This window comes from Physeter macrocephalus, chromosome 8 (genome assembly GCF_002837175.3).
Source record: "Physeter macrocephalus isolate SW-GA chromosome 8, ASM283717v5, whole genome shotgun sequence".
NCBI lineage: Eukaryota > Metazoa > Chordata > Mammalia > Artiodactyla > Physeteridae > Physeter > Physeter macrocephalus.
The window spans coordinates 100,956,805-100,970,466 of record NC_041221.1 but is presented as its reverse complement, the minus strand read 5'-3'; the positions used below and the strand labels follow the sequence as shown (position 1 = coordinate 100,970,466).

Genomic DNA, 13,662 nt, shown 5'->3' with positions numbered 1-13,662 from the left:
TGGAAATAAAAACAAAAATAAACAAATGGGACCTAATGAAACTTCAAAGCTTTTGCACAGCGAAGGAAACCATAAACAAGACAAAAAGACAACCCTTAGAATGGGAGAAAATATTTGCAAATGAAGCAACTGACAAAGGATTAATCTCCAAAATTTACAAGCAACTCATGCAGCTCAATATCAGAAAAACAAACAGCCCAATCCAAAAATGGGCAGAAGACCTAAATAGACATTTCTCCAAAGACATACAAATCGCCCACAAACACATGAAAGGATGCTCAACGTCACTAATCATTAGAGGAATGCATATCAAAAATACAATGCGGTATCACCTTACACCAGTCAGAATGACCATCATCAAAAAATCTACAAACAATAAATGCTGGAGAGGGTGTGGAGAAAAGGGTCCCTCTTTCACTGTTGGTGGGAATGTAAATTGATACAGCCACTATGGAGAACAGTATGGAGGTTCCTTAAAAAACTAAATACAGAACTACCATATGACCCAGCAATCCCACTTCTCGACATATATGCCCTGAGAAAACCATAATTCAAAAAGAGTTATGCACCGCAGTGTTCACTGCAGCACTATTTACAATAGCCAGGACATGGAAGCAACCTAAGTGTCCATCAACAGATGAATGGATAAAGAAGGTGTGGCACATATAAGCAATGGCATATTACTCAGCCATAAAAAGAAATGAAACAGTTATTTGTAGTGAGGTGGATGGAAGTAGAATCTGTCATACAGAGTGAAGTAAGTCAGAAAGAGAAAAACAAATACCTTATGCTAACACACATATATCGAATTAAAAAAAAAAAAAAAGAAGGTTTTGAAGAACCAGGACAGGAATAAAGACACAGATATAGAGGATGGACTTGAGGATATGGGGAAGGAGAAGGGTAAGCTGGGACGAAGTGAGAGAGTGGCATGGACATATATACACTACCAAATGTAAAATAGGAAGCAGGCACATAGCACAGGGAGATTAGCTCAGTGCTTTGTGACCACCTAGGGGGTGGGATAGGGAGGTTGGGAGGGAGACACAAAAGTGAAGAGATATGGGGATATATGTATATGTATAGCTGATTGACTTTGTTATAAAGCAGAAACTAACACACCATTGTAAAGCAATTATACTCCAATAAAGATGTTAAAACCAACCAACCAACCAACTAACTCATAGAAAAAGAGATCAGATTTGTGGTTAACAAAGGCAGAGGGTTCAGGGTTCGGGAATTGAATGAAGGCAGTCGAAATGCACAAACTACCAGTTATAAGGTAAATAAGTACTAGGGAAGTAATGTACAACATGACATATAATTAATACTGCTGTATGTCATATATGAAAGTTGTTAAGAGGGTAAATTCTAAGAGTTTCATTACAAGGAAAAATTTTTTGTCTTTAATTTTGTATTGATATGAGATGATGGATGTTCACTAAACTTATTGTGATAATCATTTCATGATGCATGTAAGTCTAATAATTATGCTGTACATCTTAAACTTATACAGTGCTGTGTCAATTATATCTCAATAAATTCTGGAAAAAACTTTAAAAAATTATGTTAACAATACTATCAAACAAAAAGAAATACTGTAGAAGAAAAGATCAATATATAAGACTCTATGGCATTTTATATACTACCTACAAACAACTTGAAATTGACATTAAACAACAATACCATTAACAATAGTATCAAGAAAAAGAAATTCTTAAGGATAAATATGATAAAGATGTAAAAGCCCTATGCACTGATTACTGTAAAATATTGCTGACAGTAATTAAAGACCTAAATTTTTAAATGAAGAGATATCCCATATTTGTGGCTTACAAAACTCAGTATCTTTAAGATGATAATCCTCCCCAAATTGATGTACATATTTGATGTAATCACAATCAAAATCCCAGCAAACTTTCTTTTTTAGATATTGGAAAAATGACTTTTAAATTCATATAGTTATACAAAGGATCTAGAAAAACCACAAACAATTCTAAAGAACAAAAGTGGAGGACTCACGCTATTTGATTTCAAGACCTATTATAAAGCTACAATAATCAAGAAAGTAGTATTGGTGTAAATATAGACCAATAAGTCAGTGGAACAGAATGGAGAATCCCAAAGTAAGCACACACATATATAGATACTTGATTTTTGATAGGGTGCATATGCAATTTAGCAGAGAACATACAGTCATTTTAACAAATGATGCTGGAACAATTAGATATCTATATTTAAACAAACTTTGATCCATATACCATGTAAATAATTAATTCAAAATGGATTGTAGATGTAATTGTGAAATATAAAATTCCAGGGATATGAGGAAAATTTATGTGAACTTGGGTTCAGCAAAGATTTCTTAGTTATGATACCAATTATGTGATATATAAAGAAATATATTGATAAATTGGTCTTCATTAAAATAAAAAGCATCTGCTCTTCGAAAGATCCCATTAAGGTAATGCAGAAACAAGCCATAGACTGTGACAAGATATTTGAAAATCATATATGTAACAAAGAACTTGGTTTCTAGAACATATAAAGAACTTTCAGTGCTTAGTAATATCCACAAAAATGGGCAAAAGATTTAAACAGATATTTAACCAAATAATAGATACAGATGGAAAATAAGCACATGGAAAGATGTCCAGCATCAGTCATTAGGGAAATACATATTAAAAACCACAATATGAAGTTACTGTATCCTTGTTAGGATGTCTAAAATTAAAAAGACTGACTATTCCAAGTGTTGGCAAGGAATATAGAAAGCAATTGAAATCTTACACACTGCTTGTGAGAATGCAAAATAGCACAATCACTTTGGAAAACTGTTTTACAGTTTCTTAAAAAATTAAATGAACACCTACCATAAGATCCAAACATTCTACTCCTTAATATTTATCCAAGAGACATGGAAGCATATGACCATACAAAGACCAAGTAAAGACCAGCTGCATGAAAGAAGCCAGACAAAGAAAGTGCACCTAGTACACTATGAAATTCCAACTAATGAACAGTTTCAGAAAGTAGATCAGCAGATGCCAGGGGGTGGAGGAATTACAAAGGAGCATGAGGCAACTATTGGGGGTGATGATTATGTTTGTTAACATGATTGCAGTGATGGTTTCACAAGTGTATGCAGATTGTATGCTTTAAAAATGTACAGTTTATTGTATATCTGTTGTACCTAAATCTGTTAAAATTATTTAAATAATCATACTGATCTCATTGATATCTTTGTGTATACATTAATAAGGATAATACAGTTGTATTATAATTACATTCAATCTCTTCTTTTACAGAACAGGGCAGTTGGGAAACCTGACAGCTCCTTGCAATTCTCATTGTAAATGCTCATCTTCATTTTATTCTGCTACATGTGGAAGAAATGATATTGGATATTTTTCTCCTTGCTTTGCAGGTTGTACATATTCTAAAACATTAAAGAATCACAAGGTAATTATCTGTTTCTCTGCTTCTTCCTCTCCATTAAGAAGTGCAACTTATAGATGATGTTTATATTTTACTCCTGCTCTCTATAAAATCCTTTCCCCCTCTTATTTTTCCTTTCGTAAATTTTTCCTAAATTATGGCTTCATATGATCACAATACATAGGACTTGTGAGAATTGGGAGTGAAGTAGGGACCCAGGTTTTAAAAATTCTGTGTTTCTCTCTCCCCTCTCTTTGTCTAGTCTTTGCGAGGGGAAGAGAGCGACAAAGAGGATATTTCTTGACCCGTGGGCATTATATCATCTTCCTTAGCAGGCAATAAAGTACTTTATTTATTAGTACGTACATAACAATATTCTTTTACCTGTTACACACAGATCATTTTATTACAGTATATTAGCATGCCTGACCAACTTTAGTTCCTCGTTGTCATATTTTCACTGGCCTACTATTTAACAATATATCTTCAGTTTTTAATTGAATATTAATATTAAAAAGATTATATACCCTTTAAAAATATTCTTAAATGTTTAAAATGATTTAAAAAAATTTTTAAATTTAAAATAGTTATTTATATGTATTATATATTTAAAAAACTATTACATGTTTTAAATGATTTCTATATTTTAAATGATATTTAAAATCTTTAAAATATATTACTGTGGGAAGCTTTAAGTGTAATAGAAAACCAAAATGAACTCCCATATGTTAGTTACCCATCCTCAACAATTTATTAACTTATGGAAAATCTTAATTTACATTCCTGTTTACTTCCTCTCCTCCATTTTATTTTGACAAGTAAATGATTTTTAAAATCTCATGTTGTCACCACAGAATAAAGCAGAACTGCTTGACCTTGGTGTTTTGATCCATGGGATATTCAAGAGCTAAAAATGCCAGCCACTATAGAGCTCCAACCCATCTTTTCTTTTTCTGGGGAATCCCTTTTAGGGATTTGTTTCTATTTCATAAAAATCTTTATAATTTAATTTCTCTAAGGAATAATTAATAATGAAATAATTCACAAAATAGTGACTCAAACTGTGTGATAACATTTGATGCTGAATAAAAATTGAAAGAATAAAATATTTTTGACAAATTTAGATCTGTTACGAGTTACCCAGGACAATTAGCCTTGAAAGAAATAATGGATCTGAAGGAAAACTGACAATAGCAAAAGTTATGATTAGTACAATTTGATACAGATGAAACCAATTAATGGATAAAATATACATTAATTTCAAATGGGAAAGAACTGATGCCAGTAAAAATAATTTTAACAAAATGAAAATTAGAGAAATACCATATACAAAAAATTATTGTGTCTAAATTGTGTTAATGGAATTCCCTCTGGAAAATTTTTTTCAATGAAAATATGTCAACTTTGAAATAATTCTGATTAAATGTGCATATTCAAAATATAAGGGTCAAATGTATTAGAATTGAGTGCTCTTCAATTACACTTATGCAAAAGTTTACAAGAGGAGTGGTAGGAAATACTACACCTTTGAAGATTTCTAAGTTTCTATAGAAAATCACAGCTTTACCAAAACTGAAAATAGATATCTGCTCTTCATGTTAATAATATTCCAAGTGTTTTGCCTCATTGAGACCCACATATTCTTATCCATGCTATCAAGATCTTCAAATTTCCTTATATAGATATGAAAGGAATCTTGGGATTTTCTTCATGATCTTCTCACTGGGACTAGTTCTTTTCAGCAGCTGATACGGCTTTTAGTATAAAATAGCAGTATCAGGGGTCTTTTTCCAGAGACTGCTGTAGTCCAATAGGAGCCTCATTCTACATATCTATAGAGAAGGGAAGTCATTCTCCTCCAAAGCTTTAAGGATTACAAGAAACCAGGTTTCAGGATCTCTTCCAGTTGAAACATCCCTAGAATATTTTAACTTCATTTACTGATTTCCCACCTTTGTGTTATTTTTGTCATATATTTTATTTCTCCATATATTTTAAAGGACACATACTGTTATTGTTGTTTTTTTGTACAGTCAATATGCACTTATATTTACCCACTTCCTTGCATTTCCATGTTTTCATATGAGATTTTTTTTTTTCCTTAAGAACCATATTTCACTCTCATTTCTGAAAAGAAAAACTGTTTTCACTTGGTATGTTAATTCTGTATTGGCAGTGATGCCCGCCCACCACCCTACCCCCTGCCCGTGCCCTGGTGTTTGAAAGATGTCATTATATTGTCTTTATGTCTCTGGCTGCTTAGCTGCTTTTAAGATTTTCTCTTTGTTTTTGGCTTTTAGCAATTTCACTTTGATGTGCCTGGATGTGGTTTTCATTGTATTTATTTTGCTAGGGTTTCACAGAATGTCTTTAGTCCGTGGATTTATGTCTATCAGTTGGAAAATTCTCAGCTATTATTTCTCCCTCACACTCTCCTCTTTTATTGGTTGTGGAGGAGGCACCATATATTAGTTTAATATTGCTGCATAACAAATTACTACAGCCTTAGTGTCTTTTTTTTTTTTCTTTTTTTTTGTGGTATGCGGGCCTCCCTCTGCTGCGGCCTCTCCCGTTGCGGAGCACAGGCTCCGGACGCGCAGGCCCAGCGGCCATGGGTCACGGGCCCAGCCGCTCCGCGGCATGTGGGATCCTCCCAGACCGGGGCGCGAACCTGGTTCCCCTGCATCGGCAGGCGGACGCGCAACCACTGCGCCACCAGGGAAGCCCAGCCTTAGTGTCTTTAAATGATACCCATTTATTAGCTCACAGGTCAGAAGTCCAGATATGGCATTGCTGGCTCCTCTGCTCAGAGTCTCACAGACTGAAATCAGGGTGTTGGCTGAAACACATTCCTTTCTGGAGGCTGTGGGAAAAAATCTACTTCCAAGGTCATTCAGATTTTGGGCCAAATTCAGTTCCATTGGGCTGTAAAAAATGAAGCCCCTATTTCCTTGGTAGCTGTCTGCTGAGGGCCAATTTTAGCTCTTAGAGGCCACCCCCATTCTTTGCCACATGACTCCTTCCATCTTCAAAGCAAGCAATAGAATCTCCCTTATGACACATGCTTTGAATCTCTGACTTCAGGAAAAGCTCAGTTCCTTTTTTATATTATCTAATTAGGTGAAGTTTACCTCTGTTTCTTAAAGTCAGCTATGCCATGTAACATAACTTAGTAAGGGGATTAAAATCCACCAATTCACATCAATCTAGGGATTATGTAGGTTTATAAAATAGCAGGGTGGGAATCTTAGGTGCCATCTTAGTATTCTGCCTAACAGCAGACTACAAATAGACCTTTCTACTGTGTCCCATACTCTTTTGCTCTTTTCCCTATTTTCCATCTCCTTTTATCTGTTTGTTTAAATGTAGATATTTTCTGTTGACCTGTCTTCCACTTACTGTTTCTGTATTCTGCCGTGTCTGCTTTGTTGTTAAACCCATTACTGAGGTTGTAAGTTTACTCATTGTATTTTTCCGTTCTAACATTTATGTTTCTGTAGAATCCAAGTCCCTGGTGAAATTCCACATCATTTAAGATATTTTATCCATTTACCCTCTATTTTCTGGAAAATATTAATCATAACTATTTAAAGTTCTTGCTATTAAGTCTACTATCTGTAGTAGTCTACTTATATTTGTTCTTCTCCTAATTTTAAGCCAGTTATTCTTGTCATTTTGCATACCTTGTAATAATATATGAAATCCTGAACATTATATATGAAAAATGTATCTTAATATAATTATACAGTTGTCTGTTTCTCTCTTTATTTTGACTTCATGTATTTTAGACCCTCTTATTGTGTGCATACACATTAATAATTGTCACAGCTTCTTGATGACTTGTTCTTTTTATCTTTACAAAATGTCCCTTTCTATCTCTGGTAATACTCTTTGTCTTGAAGTCTGTTTTATATATTAAACAGTCACTGTAAGCTTTCTTGCTGTTTTCATGGTTTATCTTACTTCTATCATTTTATTTTCCAACTGTTCGTGTCTTGATGTTTAAAGTGTCTCCTGTAGCCAAGGTATAATATGCTTTTGCTTTTTCCTCAATTCTGTTAATGTCTATCTTTCAGTTAGAGTTTTCAGACAACTGACATTTATTATAATTATTGATATGGTAGACTTAGATCTATCTTCTTCTTTTATTATTTGAATTGAATATATTTTACTATTTCATTTTAATATAATATATTTTACTATTTCATTTTAATATAATTTTTCCCATTTTGTATGTATCTCTTTGGATATAACTCTACAGTTCTTCAGCCCTTCCAGAGCCTAATATCTTGTGATTCTACCATCTGTTCACTAAACTTTCTTCACATTTTCACTTTTCCCGTTAGTCATCTTAGGTTCTATGGTCTGCAAGTATTTGTTGTACTGGATATCTTTTTTCTGACCTCCAGATCCACTTTTCACCTTCTCTACCCTCCTCACTGTTTCAAGAGACCAAACTGTAGGATGAGAGTTCTATTATCATATATAATCTATTATCATATAGACTACGATAATAAGGAGTCTTGATAGAAAGTCAGAAAGATGGGGGGAAAAAGTGAAGTCGTTGTGTTTATTTTCTTGGTTCCCTCTCTGAGCCATGGACTGACTGCCTCCCTTGCCTGCAAGTCTTAATTTCTTTCAGGGAGGCCTTCTCTGTATGACTTTCTCCTTCTGGTAACCATTCTTACCCTAGGACCCTTCAAATCTACTTTCAAAATACATGCTAGATCTATCTTCATCATTTTCTCTGATACCTGGGCCCCAGTCACCAATGACTTGCATCTTACTTCAAGAGCTTTTTAACTGTTTTCTCTGCTTTTACTTTTGCTTTCACAGTTCAATAGCCTCAATATATCAGCTACAGTGATCTTTTAAAAAATTTCATTTATACATCTATCCCTCTAATGGTTTCACATTACTAAGAATAAAAACTGAAGTTCTTAAATTGCTCTTGCAATTACCTACCAGTTTCTATATAAATCCTTCCCTCATTACTCCGATTTTATTTTCTCTTAGTTTCCCTCATGTTCACTCTGATTCAACCAAATTTTTCTCCTTGCTTTTCTTTGAATTTGTCAAGCAAGCTCCAGTCCCAAGGCTTTTCAATTTCTGTTTTGTTTTTCCCACCTGGAATATACTTCTTTCAGGTAACCACATGGCTCACTCCCTTACCTTCTTCAAATCTCTGCTCAAATATCACTGTATCATTGTATCATTACCTGATCATGCTAAATTCACCCCTATAATCCCTGTTTTTTTTCTTACTTTATTTTTTCCTCCATAGTATTCATCACCATGTGCTCCATTAAAGGTTCTTTTTTTAAAAAAAATTGCCTATCTCATGCAAGTAAAAAATTTCCTACATGAGGGCAGGGATTTCTACTGTATTGTTTACTATGTTTTCACAATACCTAGAATGATGTTTGGCACATAGGCATTATAAAAAAAATATGGTAGAATGAATGATTTGCTATTTAGATATTTCTATTTTTGTTTAATATATCCAGTAACCACTTAGCAGCTTCCCTAAACAACGGACATGGTTTTTGTACCATCATTTTCTGAATCACCCAGGTTCAAGCCATCTTTATTTCCTCTTATTCCTTCACTGGTAACTTAGTTTAATATTTCTACTGAATTTTAAAAATTATTATTATTATTTAATTTAGAATCTTTTCAATAGATTAACAGATTGCTAACTGGTGTCTGTATCTCCAACTCTGTTTAGTTCTTCTTAGAAAATATCACCTATTCATCTTCCTTGAGTTATCAATAATAATATAACAACCCCAAGTTTTCATTCATTCCCATTAGGGACTACATTATGACTTATGTTGACTTTAGGCACTTTTGCCTTTTTAAACCCCTTCCCTCACTTAAAAAAAGAGAGAGAGAGAGAGAGAGAGATTGATTTAATATACAACTGCATTGGCGTAAAGACAAATATGATCCGGGCTGGATGCATTATAATATATTCATTATTATGATATTTATTTTTTCTCTGATTTTAAAAGACACTAAAATTAAAACCTTTTTTTTTGGTTCTGAAAGTATTGTGGGTCCTAGGTACACTGTGCCTACTCTGCCTAATAGATAACAGCCCTGTCATCATCACATACAAAATAAAGTCTTGCCTTTGCAGCATAGTTCTAAAACTGTCTACGATTGGGTAACTCTCCGTATTTCAAATCCCAGCTAAAATTCCACTTTATTCATTACATTTTCCTTATTTGTCCTTAATCTATATCTCTCTCCAACAATTATTTGTACAATTAAATGTAAATATTTTTAGTGAAATTTCTTAAATTAATAGAATTTTTCCTAAGTAACTATAATTATATATACACATACACAATTTTTTGTTAGGTAAAATACCTTGATCTTATTTATCATTAGTGGTTCATTTGTAAATTATGAATGGCAGATTTAATACAAGGATATTTACTAATAAAACTGCCTAGTCTCCCTGCAGTTACTGATTTAATTTTTATTTTACAATTATAAGAGTTTTTGTCTTATGACTATATTTCTAAAAGATTGTTTCCTGTCTTCATTTTCATAGACATATTACAATTGTTCTTGCATTAAAGAAGGATTAACAACCTCAGATAATCAAGGTGATTTTATTGACGCTAGACATGGGACATGTGATTCAAAGTGCTATAAATTACCTTTGTTCATTGCTTTTATCTTTTCTACAATTGTATTTTCTGCTTTTGCTGGTATACCAAGCATCCTGACCATCCTTCGGTGTGTATATGTTATTCATAATCATTATTCATTTAATACATATGAAAGAAAAGTTTAGGAAGGTTTTAGAATATTGTAGTAAATGATTTATGCTTTTGTTTCAAGGTAGCAACTGCTAGAGGGGAAAATTGTTATATTTTCAAAATTCATGTATATGCTTAATTTTCTATTTTAACTAATTTATTTGCATAAAGTATGTATATAGATAACACATTCAGTTTAACTTAAAACTAAATTTATTTACTTAATTTAACACACCTGGAAAATTCATAAATATAGGAAAAATCTTAATTATAACACATGTGATTACAATGTTGTTTCATTGGTTATAGATATTTATTGACTATTTACTTCTATAGTAGCCAGTTTGATTATGAGAAAACATCAGTGTCATCAGCAAAGGAACATAATAACTCCTAGAATTTTGGAATTTCAATACATAAGTTTATTACTATTCTAAATTAAACCAACATTTGTTATTCATTTGTTCTTCCTGAATATATGAAGTATATTTAACATTTGTTTTTATCATAGTAGCAGAATAATTGGTCATTATTTTCAAATTATTTTTTTCAAAAAGCTAACCTAAACCTTTAGGTCAGGAGGAGCAATTTGTTGTCCCCTAGGAAAACAGACTAAAAAACATGAATAAATATATGCAAAAAAATCTGAGTTGGGCACATATGGTCTCTGACTTCAATGAACTTGCAGTTTAGATGGGAGACAAAACTTTAACATATCAATACAGTGAAGCAGGTTTTTACTTATTCACCTAGATCTGGCACTGAAACTACAAAAACTAATAAAATATGGACCTTGCCTTCAAGCTGCTTAGAGTTTACTAGGGGGAGAAAAACACATAAAAAGGAGTGCAGGGAGTACTTAGAAATGCCTTGATTAAAGCTTGTACAGATTGACCTGAGAACAAAGTGGAGAAAATGGTCATTTTTATCTAGGATGATTTGGAAATGCTTATAGACAGTGTGGCACTTGAACTTGAGTTGTGAAGATAAGTGATTTCTCATAATGCAAGCAAACTGGGGGCAAGTTCTTAACAGGAAAAATTAGTAGGAAAAGTAGAGGCAAAAATGTGTGAAATATCTTGGCAAGGAGTTTGTTATGACAAGAGTAGCATGATTGTAAATTGGACAGGGAGATTTGAGCTTGGTAAGGGCCTGGTCATGGGAGGCTTTCTTTGCCATGTTAACATGAATGATGTTATCCTGTATGCACCTGGAAGCCATTGAAAAGAGTAAACCTCAGAAGTAAAAGTTATCAAATATGTGTTTTAGATAGATTAGTTTGAAGATAGTGTGGATGATGAAGCTGATAGGGGAAAACTGGAAACAAAGGAAGGTACTTAGGAGACCAGTTTAGAATTTATCTCTATTTAGAGATAGAGAGAATAGAACATAATAGAGAAATATTTAGTTTGGATAAAAGGGCAAGGTTAAAAAAAAAAAAGGGCAAGGTTATTAATTTGATGTTCCTGGTATAAAATGTGGAAAAATCTAGAATTATGTCCAGTTGTCCAGTCTGGGGAACTAAATGAATGATAATGCATTAACTGAGATAAAAAATTCAAGGAGAAGAGAAAGCTCAGATTGAACATAATCAGTGCAATGTTGAGCATGCCTTATTTAAAGTTCGTGTGACAGACCTACTAGAGCATGGACTTGAGGATATGGGGAGGGGGAAGGGTAAGCTGTGACGAAGTGAAAGAGTGGCATGGACATATATACACTACGAAATGTAAAATAGATAGCTGGTGGGAAGCAGCCGCATAGCACAGGGAGATCAGCTCGGTGCTTTGTGACCACCTAGAGGGGTGGGATAGGGAGGGTGGGAGGGAGGGTGACGCAAGAGGGAAGAGATATGGGAACATATGTATATGTATAACTGATTCACTTTGTTGTAAAGCAGAAACTAACACACCCTTGTAAAACAGTTATACTCCAATAAAGATGTTAAAGTTCATGTGAAACTTCTGAGAAAATATTCTCAGCAGTGAGATGAGAAAGATGATAGTAATATTTTAGAAGTCTAATTCTGAATCTTCTCATGTCTCCTGGTAACTGTAGAGAGCAATAAGTAGAATAAAATATAACATGCATGCACACACACATAAACACACATGCACACATATACTGTTGTTTCAGTACAATTATGAGATCAACAAAAAACGACAGAGTTGTAATTGCATATAAATATTGCCAAAATTGAAGTAGAACAAGGAACCAGCTTGTAGATTCATAAAGATGTTACAAAGAATAACAGGGAATGTGGAGAGGGTCTCAGGATTGACAGATCTCAAATGTCTCCAGCATATATTTCTGCTCAGGAAGAGAGGGTTGTACCTTAAGATGGAAGTTCTGGGAGTAGGACCGAAGTAGATAAGTCAAAGCAGAGTATTTTTGGAAAGAATGGGAAAAAAATTTTGCAGAATGCCTAGGGGGTCCAGACATAGCCGATCTAAAAAAGTCCCAGCAATATACCATCTACAAATGAATACATAACTTTGGAAAACAATAAACATGAAGAGATCTCGAAAGCCCAGATCTGGCAGTCCAAGTTCTTTTGAAGCAGGCCAGGTTTGCAGAGGCAGAGAAGGTATAACCACACATAGGGACTATATTTAACTCCTCTATATAAACAGAGAAGATAACTCTTCAGTTTTGAAGCTTGGAAAGCTGGTGCATGTTCCATTCCCATAACTTTCCGCCTCTAGCTTAAGAAAACCCATCTCATTCAAAATGATTAAGTAGAAAAGGAAAAGCTTCTGCCTACATACCAAACAATTATAGTGAGAGAAATGAAAATTATTAAACATTACTTTACAATGGACAGTGAAAACTCACTAGAACAATGTTACCATGAATCAGATAAAAATATAAATGTAACTATATGTAAGTTTAAGTTAAAAAAATTAAACAATATTGGCCACAAAACAAGAGAAAAATAGCTAGATGAAGGAGGCTATGGAATGAAAACTGACAAAACTAAGGAAAGAAATAAATGGGAAAAAATTTATAGATGAAGACTAAATTATAAAGCACACAAGGAAGAAAAGACAACATAGAAAGCATGTATGTGGCATAGAAGGGGGAGGATGGAGAATATAAAATAAAAGTAAGAAAAAGTATTAGAGAAAATAGGCAAATATCGAAGATAGGAAAAGGAGATCCAAAATGCACATAATTGCAGTCCCCAAAGAAGAAAACCAAAACAATAAATATTTAAATCTATAGTTAAAGTTTACTGAAATAAGTAATGATAATGAATAAATAAATAAAATAATATTTGAATCTACATATTGTAATGGCACATCAAGTGTCTAGGGAAACTGATCCAGAACAATCAACACTGAGATGTACTGTGGTAAAATTATTGGATTTAAAGATGCAGAAATAATCCTTTTGTCATCTAAAAAAAAAAAGGAAAAACAAAAGTTTGGCATCAGGTTTCTCAACAGCA

General features: G+C 33.4%; 1 protein-coding gene across 1 annotated transcript in view; it reads left to right on the top strand.

The window, feature by feature from the left end:
* The window catches only part of SLCO6A1 (solute carrier organic anion transporter family member 6A1), a 110,335-nt gene that overhangs the window by 77,460 nt on the left and 19,213 nt on the right, over positions 1 to 13,662 (top strand). The window contains exons 9-10 of the mRNA XM_024121918.1: positions 3,309 to 3,462; positions 10,001 to 10,188. Of these exons, the coding sequence (XP_023977686.1) occupies positions 3,309 to 3,462; positions 10,001 to 10,188 (342 nt within the window). The remainder of the gene's footprint in view (positions 1 to 3,308; positions 3,463 to 10,000; positions 10,189 to 13,662) is intronic.